The sequence below is a fragment of the Ptychodera flava genome, chromosome 10 (genome assembly GCF_041260155.1).
Source record: "Ptychodera flava strain L36383 chromosome 10, AS_Pfla_20210202, whole genome shotgun sequence".
In the NCBI taxonomy this organism is placed as follows: Eukaryota; Metazoa; Hemichordata; class Enteropneusta; family Ptychoderidae; genus Ptychodera; species Ptychodera flava.
This window is the reverse complement of record NC_091937.1, coordinates 13,102,252-13,119,583: the sequence shown is the minus strand read 5'-3', so window position 1 is coordinate 13,119,583 and position 17,332 is coordinate 13,102,252. Positions and strand designations below refer to the sequence as shown.

The window sequence follows — 17,332 nt, the reverse complement described above, 5'->3', positions numbered from 1 at the left end:
AAAGGGTTGGAGTTGCTCATCAATCCAGTCAGAATCTCCTTCACTAAAACTGATAAAGGCATCAAACTCATACTCTCTTTTGTCTTCTAATCGGAAGTAGAGGGGGTAACGCTGTTTTATTTGGTTAATTTTCTTGTAGGCTTTATAAATCAAATGCCAGCGCTTCTTCCAAACGATTCGACTTACAAAAATAATAGGTATTATAAGAACAACAATTGCTACAAGTTTTATCTGAGTCTTGTAACACGCTATTCGATGGTGATCGATCATAATAAATGGTTTACCAGAGAGAGAACTTGGCTCTGACTATGTATAAGTCTGCCATGGAAGAGAACCGTCCAGGGTGAACGCTAGATTCTTGGCTGACGTCATCCACTTCTGTATATACTCTTTATCACAATCACAGTTTAAAGGATTACTTCCGAAGTATAGGTCTGACAGAAAAGTCATGTGCTCAAAGGTGGCGGGATCCAACATCGTCATTCTGTTATGGCTAAGATCAATCAATGATAGCTGTGTGTTGTATTCGAATGTATTTTTTCTTAAGACCGAAATCTTATTATGTGACAAATCAATGTACTTCAAGACTTCTAACTGTTGAAAATAGAACTGACATAATGTTGATATTCCAGAGTGTGATACATTTAAATATTCAAGATTTACAAATGATTGAAATATGATTCCATTTGTTGTTTGATTACACTGTATATGATTATCTCTACTGTCAAATTCCGTATAGCTAAAACTAGCCCGTCGAACACTCTGCGTTTCCTGAAATTTTACGTGAAAATTATTGAGTTTCACAGATGAATGAGATAGATCAAGCTCCTCTAACTTCGGAACATAAACAGTGACTGAATAACTGTCATGTATCGACATAGCCATCCGGGTTAAAGACTGAAACTTTATCTCCCTCACATTAAATTCGGTGTGTTTATTTGTTTTGTTCAGGATTTCAATTTTACTGGGCTCACAGATTTGTCTCATAGAGTCATCATGATGTATTGAAATCCCCGTCCTTGACATGTTGTAAACGCTAAGGTACCGAATGAAGTCCTCCCTCCTATAATTACTTGAAGAAAACCCACACGGTTTCCTGTTGAGCCACTTTTCTGCAGCGTCGGCTGTCCAGTATTCCCCATACTTATCACGCATTACCCGACAACACCCTCTTGAGTATAGATACATATCGTCTCCGGTATCAAACTGACAGACCAGACGCGTTGAAAGCTTTCCAAGTGCTACCTTGTCAATTTCAAATGGATTTTTAATTATGTTCAAGTAACGTAGCTCTCGTAAACTGTTGAACAAATTTTTGGAAATTGATGATATATCATTGCCACTGAGATCCAACAGCTGCAAGGATTCCAAATTTGAGAACGTTTGGCTGTCTATGTGTCTCAAGGGGAAAGTGCTCTGGTTTAGATACAGGGACTTTAGTCCTTTGAAACAAGAAAACACGTTTTCCATGGTATCTGAGCCACTACTATAGATCAAAGATTGCACTGTGATATGCTCATTTCTATGAGTGTTGCATCGAGGCATCAAATTCTTTTGTATTGTCAGGTTCAAAGACTGTATGTCAGCATGAAGGAGGGCGCCCTTGATAAGATTCCCAATCATTTCATCGTATGGCAGTGGATCTTTTCTAAAACTGGCCCCGGATATGTACTTGATCCAGTCTTCAAAATGTTGTGAATCCAAATTTTGAGGTATGAAAAGGGAAATGAACTCAAATTTGTCAGACGAAGATTTCGATATTTGCAGAAAGTTTAGAGTTTCAGTTCCTGTAGTCAATGGATGATAAACAGTCCATCGTATCTTTACTGAAAATACATTAACCTTCCGTAGATTTCGAAAGTTTGCCATCCAGTCGTACAGTGTGGTATACTTGCTGCTAACATTGATGTAATAAAATAAGTACATGCCACACAGTGACGTAGGAGCATTATGACTCGGGCACTGCCAATCCAATGACTCTAGTGATTTCAGTGGTTGTAGTAATTCAATTTTCATGTCACTCGAGAGAAGAAGGTGTTTTAGAAAATGCAGGCCTTTAAACGCATTAAGATCTATATTAATTGGATCGCCCCCTGACAATAAGTTTAAATATGTAAGATTTGACGGGCCATGCAGAATATGTGCATCAATGTGACCAATAGCATTTAACGAAAGGTCTAAGTGAGTAAGCTTGTGAAAATCCGAGAACGTGTAATTTTCAATTATATGAATGTGGTTAAGAACTAGACGGTCGAGGTTTTGAACACCCTTAAAGACGGATGCATCAATGTGACTCAAATTATAACAACTTGAGATATTCAAACTTTGTAGGCGCGACATTCCAATGAAACTCCCAGGAAATATTTTAGTGAGATGTTGATTATGGCCAATAACTAAATTGATTATTTCGCTTCGTTCGACCAAATCTGTGCTACTATGAGAAACGGAAGTGCCCTCAATACAGGAGAATTTTCCGAAGGACAGATCTAGAAGTTTTAAATTCGGCAATGAGTGAAACATACTGATATTTAGGCAGTTGTAAATGATCTGGTCAGAATCGTCCCGTTCATAATTAACCCACACACGTAGCGTTTCTATACTTTCAAGACCCTGAAAATTGTTGGTGATTGTACTTTTGAAATACAAACTCATCTCTAAATATTTCAGATGTTTTACACCATTCCAGGAACACTTGCCAAATTCCAAATTAACAACATCGAGAAGCCGAAGGAATTTCAAATTACGAAGTCTGCTGAAAGCGTTACATGGAATGGAGTTAATTCTATTAAATGAAAGGTCTAATGTTTCGAGATAGGGCAAGTTCATAAATGTCTGATCCGTAATGATGCTGATATAATTATCACTTAAGTTCAATCTCTTAAGATTAGAAAGCTGTTTGAAGGAATACTTGTTCAGTTCCTTTATAAGGTTGCTATAAAGAGAAAGGTCTACCGTAGACGTTGGCAAAAAGCTTGGTACTTGTTTAAGGTATAGCTTCGAACAGTCGAAGTATCCACCGGTATTGTTGTCACTCGGCAAGGACAGACAGTACTTGTAAGTCACCCGTGGCTCCCCGTGATACAGCAACTTTGGTGAAAGTAATACATGGACAAATACAGAAAACAGCACCACTGCCTGGAAAAAGTACTTTGCATCGCTTGAAGACCCAGCCATTTCTGTCTCTCAAGATCTGTTCACTGTCATTGAAAAACAAACATATGGAAATTATAGCTAATGCAAAAAAGCGAACATCTTATTGCGTGTAATATATCGTACAGTGGTTATGAAAAAAACAAATTTTAAAACATAAAAATGTCGATAATTCTGGAAATACATTGATGTGCTATTTTATTTATTTAGATACTTGCCTTGCATTACGTTTACAGATATCGTATCTTGTTTTAACATGAACTTGTACTTCACTACTTCACATACATTCGCTGGAAGGCAAGGAAAATGCAATGTCTGTAATTAAAGTGTCTGGTAATACGTTTGATCACATCTTGATAAGCTTGGTACCGGTAAAGCTTGATATTAGGAGTTTCGACAATAAATGCATAAACATGAAGGATTCGATAGTAAGCTAATTTCACTTGAATGGGTTGTTTATAAACAAAATGGGTGGATATTTATTACTTTCGTTGAAAGTAGGAAGCAAAACAAGAGTATGGTTACTTTTCATAATGACTAAGCTCATGACATATAGGCCCTATTTACATATTGGACATTTAATGTCATCATTCTTAGCCGAGGATAAAAGTTCAAATTGACACGAACAAATGCAGCAGTCTTCAATTTCAAACAATTCAGGTATTAATTATAATAAGAGCCTGAAGACATGAATCATTTGGACACGCATATTGGAATTAGCTATAAAGTTGCAGTAGCATTAAAATTCAGTGTAAGAAAGTGGCATGGCATGTTTAGAACATATCTGTTGATATAGCAAATACAAAACACGTCTTTATTTTAAGAAGTAGGATTTTAATGATACAATATTTTATTTATATAGACTTTATAATCTTCTGAACATTGATCACACAGTGAGCGACAGGTTTTATTACATTTTAACGTTTGGTGTAGAGAGACGTAGAATTCATGATGCAAGGTTACAATCCCAACCTGTATGGCACGGCTACAGGTAAAGCAGTGTACCATAACACTACTGTGTTTTTCAATTATTTAATAAGTTTTTATGTTCAAATAAATGAATGTTTTGAATTATACGCCACAAATTTGCACCCAACCCGAGTGATAGTATTATCACTCAAATTTATCGGAGTATATAGTTTAAAATAGGCGAACAATTTCAAATTCTAGTCTGAAATTCAAAGAACCTGCATTTGAAATGAAAATAATGCCACAAATGTTAGGGGACAGGGAATTTAAGTAACATAAAATTCTTACCTCTTTATAGTTTGAAATTCTTGTTGGTACCATAAGCAAGACTTAAGTGACAGTGCTTTCCGTTATGAAAAAAGGAAGCAAACCAAAGCGAGCTCGAATGAATTCTTCAACGTAACGGTTTACTCTCATGCCACATCTGCAAATGTTGTGGTAGTAAATTCATATCAGCTTGACAAGCCTTATATTTGCCATGTGGACCAACCTATTAATGTCCAGCCAATGGAATAAGCTGTAATTTACGCTTTTATTTGAATATCCATGCCCTTCGACCACCGTTTATTTTATTGTGCAATCCTTGGGTGAAAACTATGAGACCATTAGAGAGTGATCAAACTTAAAAGTATGCCGAGTAAAAATTTCTGATAACTGATAAAATGCAGAATTTTCAGAAAGGAAATGTTAAATTGAATGTAATTTCTAAGTCAATGGTGCCATGTAGTAAAGACTATCATTCTTTACCAAATCCTGTCTAAATTTATCTTAATTTTTGGCGAGGCAGATCATTTGCATATTAATGCATTCTATCGCTTCTGTTAACAGTACGTGGGTAACCTTATGTGTCGCCATTTTTGACAAAATTCCGAGATCAAATTCAAAAAAGTCGGAAAGAATAGAACCCGTTTAAACGCCTTATTTCAATTGTTGATGTCCGTTCGTAGATGAACTCACGAATTTTGTATTCAAACTGCCGGTATATCGAATCAAATTTTCACCTGTTTTCTTTAGCCGATTTTATCTGTACTCTTGTCTGGAATTCGCCTTGGTTTGGCTGTGGGTGCTATACTGTAGCAGATGTCATATCACTGATCCGACGGCGGGAAGTCATACACTCGCCAACAATATCTGTCATATTTTCAGGTCTATTATTATGTACGTTATAATAGTTTTAGCAGTCACTACGCTAACGGTAACGTGGTGAATACATGAATGGAAGCTTAAAGTTAAGATCAATTTAGCTTTGCACTGTCGCTCGCAAATCGTGATACTTCATTGAACAGATAACTGGATATACATCAAAGTCGTTAAACTTCGTAATTTGACATGTACTTATCTCGGCATAGCAAAACTGTCTTTATTAACAGGAACGTTTATTAGAAGGAAATAATGACGCTTTGTGGGAAACCCATACATTTGCATACCTTTATTGTACTTGGATATATAGTGCAAGAACTTACATGTAGCTGACTCAATCGCGTCTCCAAACGCGGCATTACATTGACTCCATTTTTGCTAAAATTCCTTACATTACAGTGTGTTCAGTGTTTTTGTTTTATCCTTAATAAGCACGTTATTCGTGTACGTGTTCATAACCAGTCAAACACTATTTTGGCACTAAGTTGTCTATGATCTCTGCTGACTTTAGACTCGGCATAGGATTTCCTCGGAATTCAGTAGTTGCAACGAAAGTGTAGGGCTGAAAACGATGACCATCCCTTTGTCTTTCCAACATTTTTGTTCATTTTTCAGTTGCATCTATTGTGAAAGTTCAAAACAATACAGCAAATTCTTGCACGTTTGCAAATTCAGGCATAGTCGTGCAAACTTACAGTGAGGCTCATACACTTATATTTTGCCTTTTTGAGAGTTCGTCCGAGGCATTTGTTTATATAGAACCTTTCAACAACAAGTTCTGATCTATAGCTTACATACAAAAACCCATGCATTGGTCAGATTATCAAGGACAAAAGTCTCATTTTTATGAAAGGTAACCATGCAAATACAGCACATTTTAAATAAGCTGATTTATAATCACAACATAGTAAATTCTGGCACCTTTCCAGTTAGACTCAGTCTTCATGACTATTAGGAGATGATAATTGATCGCTTATGAATTGTATTTTATACTGATACGAAAATAAACCATTATTTATACTGATACGAAAAGAAACCATCATTTACTTTTTACTTGCTTAGCATTAAGCGTCCGGACCGAGTATTGAACCTTTCCTTCCGAACATTGCATTTTCTGCAAAAAGAATCGAGCTCGTAACCCCACTAGTAATAAAGTATATGTTTTCTGAAAGACTAGATATTATTGGCAAATGTTGCGTTTTGTATTGTTGTATTCATTAATATTGTTTACAGCGATCATGTGAGGATCGATGCGCACAACCCCTCGATTATCGGTTCTTTCCTTCCCCTGTACACAAGATGCTGTGTTTTCGTTCAAAATTAGCATCGACATTTGACCGCATAAAGGGTGTTTTAGATTTATTTTACCCGCACTTGTTTTGTGTTACGGACTGTTAAAGGTGTTGGAATAGGAATCAATCACCTGTCAAAAATTTTCGCTACCAAAGAAAACGATCTACGCGTCAAACAAAAGTCACAAACACAGTTTGCCTGACTGAACTAACAGCTATACATCTCGCAAATTACAAGCCTTTGTAGAGGGGAAGTAAAACACTATTGTGAAAGGTATTATGCAAATTCACTGCAACGTGAATCCTATGTAAACAAGAATTACAAAATACCCACCGCAGCATTTGCCAACATATAATTTATTTTTTTTCAAGCGGCTGATACTTGTCCTGGAACCTTAAATATAACATTTATCTGTGTATAAAGAAATTTGCTATATTGTTTACAAGAAATATTAATGAAGTTAGTAAGTATTATCAAACAAAAATTGACAATACAATTTTCAATGGAGTACAGTAGCGTTGTTTACTTTAAGTAATAAAATTATAACGTTAAAGTGTATTTTAAAGTTTGGGTAAGGAGAGTGAAAAGAGGTAAATTTTATAAATCGAAAAATCGCTTTTAACTCTGAATACAAAGGCATACAAAGTTACACAATCTCATCCATATTGTATCTTCCTGTCACATTTCGATGTCGTGGAAAGGCTAAACAAATTGATGTCGTGTACAGGTTACACAAATTGATGTGTTAACTTGTCCTTTCGGTAGAATACAAAGTGGTAATATACAATATGCTATTGTAAAAAAAAATCAGCATTATCATAACGTTTGTTTAAAATAAAGATGAAAGTTCTTTATCGTCAAAATCTTATGAAGTCAAAGATATTGCATCGACTATTGAAATTTATACAAATCTTACGCATCCAATGGCAATAGAATATTCTTATATTACAACAACAGTTCAATATTAAATAAAAGTTACCATATAGCTAAATAAATGATATCACAGGTTCACATTTCCTTTCCAACGGTATATAAATGATTTGACAATTGAATCCTTAGGTATTTACGGAAAGTTCACTTTTCAGACTGTGTGATATAAATATCAACATCTCAGTACCGTATAATTCATAATTGTGCATGCTGCACGGCACATATACACTCTTGGTTTCAGGACGCTTTACATCTTTTTACATAATAATCCACCTAACGCAGCAAAAGCCGTGACATTAATGATAGGGATAAAAGGGGATAAAAGGGATAAAGGGGATAAAAACGTCAACCAAAACTGTTAAATGGATTAAATTATTAAATGCAAGCGTTTTTCCCATAAATCTACATACAAAGGTTTATACTTTCCCTTATCTGATCAGAGTAAGAAAGCAATGTCGCAAACAGCGCCATCAAGAAAAAAACTAGACGTTTCTTAGTTATTGAAAATCAACTATAGTTGAGGTTCTGATCCAACAATCGAGTGTGATAAGTTTCAAATTAAAATTGCCTCACTTATTTGTAAAGGATTGGATTGATGCAATGTATCTGACATTTGAGATAACGTGTTTCAGTGTTTATAAACGCAATATATATGTGAGGATTTAGAAAATTTGCCATTCGTCTGTTACTATTCCTTTAAGTTGTTCCCAAAACTGCTGCCTTTCATCCTCCTTTTCATCTCCTTCTGGCCAAGCTAAGTATGTCTTTGTATTGACAAAGAACTTCAGAATGTCGGACATGTCTTTCAGAGAAACTTTCTCCAGCATGATAAACACAAGAATGCTTTCATCGTGTAGTGCGTGTAACATCATTGAGAACGCCAATCGCATTTCTAAATCACAGTAAGAACTCTTGATGAACTTTTCTGACACAATAAAAATTATTTTTCTGCTCTTTTTGATATTTTCCTCGATATTTGCAAATATATCTTTACCACCGTGGAAGTCTCGTGTGTGAATACACAGTCTCATTTCAAGTTTGTCTTCCATAAATGGTTGGAGCTGCTCATCAACCCAGTCAGAATCCCCCTCACTGAAGCTGACAAACGCATCAAAGTCATACTCTTTGTCGTCTTCCAATCGGAAGTAGAGGGGATATCGCTGTTTTATCTTGTTAATTTTTTTGTAGGCATTATATAACAAATGCCAGCGTTTCTTCCAAACAATGCGACTGACGAACAGAATAGGTATTATAAGAACAAAAATCGCTATAAGTCTTATTTGCGTCCCGTAACACGCTATTCGATGGTGATCGATCATAATGAATGGTTTACCAGAGAGAGAACTTGGTTCTGCACATATATAAGTCTGCCATGGTAAAGAACCGTCTGTTGTGAACGTTACATTCTTTGACGATTTCATCCACTTTTGAATATACTCTTTGTCACAATCACAGTTTAATGGATTGTTGCTGAAGTACAGAGCCGACAAATAAGTCATCTGCTTAAAAGTCGCTGGATCCAACATAGTAATTACGTTGTTGCTTAGGTCAATCGTCGATAACTTTGTGTTGTATTCGAACATATCCTTTCTTACGAACGGGATTTTATTATATGACAAATCTATAAACCGTAAGTTTACCAATCGTTGAAAATAGAATTGACAAAGAGCTGTAATTCCAGAGTGTGATACAATTAAATATTCTAGCCCTACAAATGATTGAAATATAATGCGATTTGTGGTTTGATTACATCGTGTATGAATATCCCTTATATCGTATTCCGTGTAGCTAAAACTAGCAAACCGTAAATTCAGTGTTTCTCTAAAATTCACTCCATAATTGTTGAGTTTCAGTTGCGAATGAGCAAGATCAAGCTCCACTAATTGAGGCACATATACATCGACCGAATACCTGTCAGCGAACGAAACATTCATATGGGTCATGTATTTGAAATAAATACCCTCAGAAATGAATGAAATACTTGACTGTCTCATTTTTAGGATTTCGATTTTACGTAGGTCACAAGTACATCGCATGTTATCACCATAACCTGATATTATGCCATTGTGTTCGGAGTTTTTTGATATTTGACAGTTGTACTGAATATAGCCTTCTCCACGATCGACATTTGAATAAAAATCGCACACTTCTCTGTCGAGCCACTTTTCCAGATAGTCAGTTGTCAGTTCTTCGTCATAGTCATCTTGCATTAACCGACAGCACCCTTGTGAGTATATGTACATTTCGTCTCCAGTATCGAAATGAAAAGCCGGCAGCATAGAAAGGTTTCCAACTAGGCCCATGTCCATTTCCAATGCATTGTGAAGCATGTTCAAGTGGACAAGGTTCGGTAAACTATCGAACAACTTTTCTGGAATGAATAAAATACTATTGCCGCTAAGGTCCAACAGTTCGAGAGAGTCCAAATTTGAGAACGTTTCGCTGTCTATGTATCTCAGTGGGAAAGTACTCCTAGACTGGTTTAAATATAGTGAACTCAATCCTTTGAAACAAGAAAACACGTTGTTCATGGTATCAGAGCCACTATTAAAAAACAAAGAGTGCACATTTATATACTCGTTAGCATCAATGTCACAACGAGGCATCAAATACTTTGGTAGTGTCAGGTTCAAAACATGGATGTCAGCATATAGAAGAGCACCCTTGATAAGATTCGGAATCATTTCATCTAATGCCAGTGTTGGCGTCGACAAATCCCCCTCGAATATGTATTTGATCCACTCATCAAAATGTTTTAGTAAATCTACATTTTGAGGTATGTAAAGTGAAATTAACTCAAATTTATAAAACGAATATTTCGAAATTTGTAGGAACTTCAGCGCTGTAATTCCTTCAGCGAATGGATATTTTATATACCACGCTGTCTCCACTGAAATCAAATCAATTTTCGTTAGATGCGGAAAGCTTGACATCCAGTCATAGAGTGAGCTGTACTTACTGCTAACATTGATGTAATGAAATAAGTACATTCCACAGAACGTCATAGGAGGAACAGGACTTGGACATTCCCAATTCAACGACGTGAGAGATTTCAATGGTTCCAATAATTCAATTTTCATATTAGTTGTGAGACCAAGAAATTCTAGAAAATGCAGTTCTTGAAACGCACCAGGATCGATGTTTATCGGATCGCTTGCTGATAATAAGTTTAAATGTGTAAGCTTTGACGGGCCATGCAGAATTCGCCTATCTATGTAACCAATCTCATTCAGCGAGAGGTCCAAGTGAGTAAGATTACGAAAGCCAGAGAAAGTATATGGCTCAATACTATGAATGTTTCCGACCGATAGATTCAAAGAAATTGTATTCGATAAACCAACAAAAGCAAATGAATGCAGGGTCTCGCTTCCGATAATGCCAACCAGATCCAAAAGTGATAATGCTTTTAGGTGAGCGAACTGCTTATTATCCAATGAAACCAGATTTCCACTGTTAAGCACAAGGTGGTTGAGGTTTTGAAGACCCATAAAGACAGATGCATCGATATGCCTCAAAAAATAACAACTCGAGATATCTAGATTTTGAAGATTCGGCATGCCTATGAAACTCCCTGGAAGTATTTCGGTGAGATTGAGATTATAACTGATCGTTAAATTGACAACGCCACTTAGTTCGAGCTGATCAGTACCATTGTTTAAAAATGAAGCACCCTTAATACAGTAGAATTTTCCAAACGACAGATCTAGATTTTTCAGATGCGGTAAAGTGTGAAATATACTCAGGTTCAAGCAGTTGTGAATGATTGGATCAGTGTCATTTCTTTTATAATTAACCCATATTCTAAGTGTCTCTATGCTTTCAAGTCCCCGAAAGTTGTCAATGGTTGTGTTGTTAAAATAGAAGCTTATCTCCAAATATGTCAGATACTTCACACCATTCCAAGAACACCTGTCAAAGTCTAAATTAACAATATCAAGAATTCGAAGAAATTTCAAATTCTGAAGTCTGCTGAAAGCGTTGCATGGAACTGATCGAATTCCATTAAATGAAAGGTCTAATATTTCGAGATAAGACAAGTTTATAAAACTCTGATCTGTAATGGTACTGATATCATTATGGCTCAGGTTTAATCTCTTAAGATTAGACAGCTGATGAAAGGAATACTTGTTCAATTCCTTTATAAGGTTATTATAAAGATACAAGTCTACCGTAGATATTGGCAAAAAGCTTGGTACTCGCTTGAGGTATAGCTTTGAACAGTCGAAGTACAATCCGGCTGTAATATCGTCACTTGGCAAAGACAGGCAGTATTTGTAAGTCGCCAGTGGCTTTTCTTGACCTGACAAATCTGATGAAAGTAGCACACACATAAATACAGAAAACAAAAGCATTGACTTGAAAAGGCGCTTTACGTAGCTTGAAGACTCTGCCATTACTGTCTTCGAAGATGTATTAATCGTCTTGAAAATCAAGCAGCTTGTAATTTCGCCACAAAGCATGTTGCAAGTATTTTATTGTCTGTAAATTATCAAGAAAATGGTTATGGAGAAAACATCTTCAAGATATAAAAGGGTGAAAATCAGGTATATTACTGGCGATAGTTTTACAAACAATACTATTAATTAAACACTTACCTTATATTCGTTTGTCAAATATCGTACCTTGTGTCAACATGGCCTTTCTCATTGAATGCATTTGCTGAAAGAGAATGAACTCATAGAAAGATTTAAATAATAATATTTGTTTTGTAGTAATATAAATTATTCTTCAATATTTCATTAGCGGTGCCTTTTAATTGATATTAAATTTGTAAACACTAATTTTAAAGGAGATAAAGGCCACTAGTAATTATCGATGAAAACACTGTACGTAAAGACTAGTTATTGTTTTGATGATGGGCAAAATTTAATTCATTTACTTTTGGAAACGAGCGCGTTTGGGGCGACTTTTTAGTTTGCTTAAATCGACTAAATGAGTTGGAATGGAATTAATGTTAAACCAATAACTTTTACTATAGGTAAATCATATTCAATCTCAAATGTTTGAGAGGTGACCCTCAACCCTTCTATCGGTCAGTAGGTAATGAGATGTTTCCTCCTATCCATCACTTAGTTGACATCACAGCAGCGTTCGATACGTTCAGCAATGAGTTTCTGTAAATACTTGTGATTCGTCTTGTCAACATATAAATGGATAACAACTCACTGCCTGAGTGTTGATATGGTTAGATTAGATTGAAATCAACTACCCATCTATTCAGTGAGGCGTAAAATCTTGTTAAAGTTTCTGGCTTCTGCTTTTCAGTAAAAGAACGTGGACATTTAAATGTTCTTTGAAAGCAGGAAACAAAGCAACGATAATATGGTCACAACATGTATTTCTCAGCTCATGATGAACATATCTATACGCTACTAGTCAATAGATCAAATCACTTCAGCTGCCGATCCAGGGTTTAATTGGAACGACGGAACTTAAAATACCAAGTAATCGAATATATTTCAAGTCCAAGCGGAAACCGATCAGTCTGGAAGTAATGAATACAATAACATATACGTCGGAGAACATTATTATTTGAAACAGCATTACATTGTTACAAAAAGCTAGTGTTTAGGACATATCTATAAAGACAGCAAAACATTTCATCCGATAAGGTGCGACTTACTTTTGGATAGGGGAGAGGAAATGAGCAGTCACATGATACGCTCGCGAAAAGAGTCAGGAGTCAAGTCTCTTTCTCTGGGTCAAAACACACGTGTCATATATCTTGAACACTATTTGTACTTTTTAGCTGACTGCTGCAACTATGCAATAAATGTTAACTGCTAAACAACCCTCGACACGAAAACAGGAACTAAGCTCTTGCCAAAATTCTCTATTTATACTTCGTTTTCGAAACAATATAAGGTTTATTGATGGATGCAATGGGTGCAGTTTTACTTCCCCGCTGCCTGGGAACTTTTGATCACCATCGTGATCTTATCACATTCTCCGTCATACGTGCCATTAAGATCTGAGGCACAGAGTGTGAGTTGTCATTTTCGTCAATTTCATGAACAAGAGGGTCACTTTACTAAAGCCTGTCAGTCACACAATCCCATGCGCAAATCGTCAAATGGTTACAACACGACATATACTAATTGCCGCTAACTTACGGTACCTAGGAAAATGTCGAATTATAATAACACGTTACAAATGTACGAACCATATTTTATCAAGAATCTTTTCTGTACATTTTCCCGTCGTGACCACCCTATGGTTCACTTCTAGGAAACCTACTGGAGGCAACCCTGGATGGCGTGAGCTTTAACTCTGCAAGACAGATTAATAGTCCTGCTCGACCATAGAAACAAACAAACACTCACTTCCCCGTATCGGAATTGGAAGAGGTCATTGCCTTTCACAGAGTAACAAAACTCGTAAATAACACCGTATGTCAACAATATTGTAGGTAGATTGAGTTTGTTTTTGTCGCCTAAGGATTCCTTTTTATCGGCCTTGTAAAACGCGAGGACACGCTGCTTTAAATTGACTATCAATAACGTCTAAACACAATTGGAACTAATTCGGGATAATTGGATAGTGAAGTAATGTCGGTTTAATCTGCAATTGTAAGCTCATCTGCTTTTCCTTTTAACTTATACACTTGTTTTTATGAGTAATTTGTAATATTGCGACATTCGGCAATAGGGCACCTAACACTTTTGAGAAATTTGAACAATATGAAGATCCAATTCTCCCAAATTAGTTCCAATCATGTTTCGAATACTCAAGTTTTTAAATAATCGGATTTGCGAAAACGGCAAAAGTACTGTTGTGTACAACTACAACGCCATATTGAAAGTGAACCCGAAGTCACGTGACCGCAGCCGCGGGAAAAATCAATTGCCTAGAGGGGGTCCCCCAATTATTCCCAAGCAGTTGGGGCAGGTTTGCTTATTTTAAAGCTAAAACAGTTTTTACTCATATTTTTAATCCAACATTTTCGATTTACCATCAACAAAGTGATATTGACCATCTTGCTTTTCAATTGTCAATAAATGTTATGGGGAGCTAGTTTCCCTAGTAAGACATAGTAACTCCTGATTTTTATTGTTGATTTTGTAAACAAAGTTAAGGTCCCTGATCACTTTTGAAGTGTGTACTACCTTCAAGTGGAGAATCTTAATCCCAGATATTTAAATTTTATGAAACTTTGACATCTCGACAGTATACCGATGAGTATAAGAATTTCGAGTAAACGCCATATTTTTTTACCATGTTACGTCCTCTCAGTGATTTTTCAAACAGTCAACACTATTCCGGCCGTCCGTGATTCCCCTTTCTCTGTGGGACAGGAATCCGTTTGTTATTGGAAAACAAAATACATGATTGCATTTGAAGGACTTCGATAGTAATAAAAGCAGGAAATTTACACATGATTTGAGCTCATCGAACTCTAGTAATTGAACAATTGCTGAGTCCACTTGCTCCTTGTACGCAAAATTTAATAAATTACGTACAGCAGTAAACCCATCAACCTGCTATATTAACATCGGTCAAATATTTTTAACGATATTGAATCAGATACTGTAACATTTTCTACTCACAACATTTGCACAAAGTGGCAATATATAGTACAATACTTAACATTTCCTTCCATTTTTTAATTGTCGTATAATTCCGATTATCAAAATCTAATTTCCATAGTGTTATTTAAGAACTAAATAATAGAAATTATTTATACCGTATGTTTAGACATTATTCATCATTTAGTATTGTCGAGTAAATAATAATAATTTTATGTGAAAGACACTGACGTATGCACTCTCATAAAGATATTAAAGTGAACAGAGTTGACTAAAATACTTTCGGAGAGATAGCTGCGGGTCAAAAGACGATCAAGCATGCGGGTTCTAGTCTCCAGTTCGATCATTCGCACTATGCTTATGCCAGCGAGACGCTTGTATCATTGAAACATTGTGCATCTACGTACTACAACTACCCTCTCACTTCTCAAATTTTGTTCTCAAACATTCATTTTTAATATACCTGCCAACTACTTTAACTTCAAACATATTTTTCAGTGATTTATCTTGTTTATTGTTAATAGCTTCGATTACACATATTACAGTGGAAAAGTATCTTTTTAGCACTGATGTGGGTAGAAACGATTATTATAATAACATTTCCGACTTTCTTATGATAAACGGCGAGATATATGAAATTCTTGGACCTTTTTTCCTGTTTGATAAAAGCTAAGAGTTTAAGCTAAATCAGTTTTCAATTTTCTCAACTGCTGATATGCTTATATTCTCATGAAAATGCTCTTTACATCGATATGACTCCCGGCGAAAAAAAATTGCTCTTAGTGCTGGAATCATGCAGTGGGCTTTATCCAGGCAAGAATTATTCCAACATAATGTTCATTGTAGTACAAGTGGTCCGACATTGTTACCGAAATGACAGGAAAGGCATTTTTGACGTAACTCACTTACAACTATTATTGGCTTTGGGCCGCCAAACGATTGATCTGAACGTCATTGAAAGCCCCAGTGCTGCTAACTTTCGATGGTTTTTTTTCATTATTTTTATTTTATAAATCAATTGCAACTTCTTATTCTACACCCAAAAGAATGTTGAAACACCTACTATTTAGCTTGTCATCTTAGCGTCTATATGTGTAAAATGCATGAATATTGTTTACATTTGAATTCTAATCCGGACCAGAAGTCAGTTTTCAACAATAACAATGCAGTTTACAGCCATAGGGGCTGAGTTGACAAGCTGGGTACTGTGTATATCAACATTCTTTGGGGAGAAGAACAAGGAATCATGGTTTCCCATTCAAAATAAAAATGGTAAAATTATCATCAAAAGTTAGCAGCACTGGGGCTTTAAACTGCCCACACAAATCAGTTTTCACTGTCTGGGGGTTTAATAAAGTTAACACAAGAACGTTTTTGTTACTGATAACATCAGCTTGTCTAGACGTTTGCTGTCAAAACAATCAACAGGAAAAAGTTAGTTGACGCTTAATGTAAATCTGGTCGGAAACGAGATTAATTTTTACAAGCAAAAACTGCGGAATAAAAGTGGGAATCGTGACAAATTATACGCAAATCAGCTATGGCACTCGGACCTGAATAATGACATTGCACTAGTTTCTTTGAAAAGAGAAATCACATGAAAAAGTACAGCTGTTTCTTGTTTCTTGTTTCAAACCAGATTTGCGTGTAGCGTCCACTAACTTTTTTTCTTTTGATTGTTTTGACAGAAAACGTTACAAGCTGATGTTATCAATTACAAAAGACTTCTTGTGTTTATTTTTTAAGACCCTTAGAAGGTGAAAACTGATGAGTGCGGGCAGTTTAAACGACATTCAGATCATTGTAGACGGGAAGTGAAACTGAAGCAAAAGGCGGAGGAAATTTGTTAAAGGACTTTACTGACACTAAGTACTAATTGTTGAGTGTATCAAAATATTTTAAGACCTAAGGTTAAAGTAATATACTTTTCATCAAAGATTCAATTTTGCCGTGAAATTTTTGATAGTACTTGCAAGTAAATATCTTGATTACCGAGCAGAAACACACTTTAATTATAGACAATTATTGTTAATTCTGCTAAAACTTCCAAACATTCTGACAGTAATGTTTTCAACAGTACAGAGCCCAAGCCAAAACATATTTTAATTGGAAATTAAATGCTTTTTGACCAGTTTCACATCCCTACTCCTCGCGCGTTTATAGTTATTCGCTTCTGTGTCATTTTGTAAGAGCGTATTTGCACATGCAGACAAGCACCTAATTTATCGCATCCTCTTCCCCAATTTTGGGCACTATGGCATTTAACGTCGCGTCAGGTGCAGCCTTTCGCATCGTTGGGTAAGTTCGAGCCATCTACTCTCCTT

General features: G+C 35.9%; 1 protein-coding gene across 1 annotated transcript; it reads right to left on the bottom strand.

Annotated features, from left to right (window-relative positions):
* Positions 1–5,546: 5,546 nt before the first annotated feature.
* LOC139142045 (toll-like receptor 4) lies at positions 5,547–11,950 on the bottom strand. The gene has a single exon (XM_070711838.1). It carries the CDS (start codon positions 11,940–11,942, stop codon positions 8,145–8,147), a length of 3,798 nt encoding a protein of 1,265 aa, XP_070567939.1. The 5' UTR covers positions 11,943–11,950; the 3' UTR covers positions 5,547–8,144.
* Positions 11,951–17,332: the final 5,382 nt, after the last annotated feature.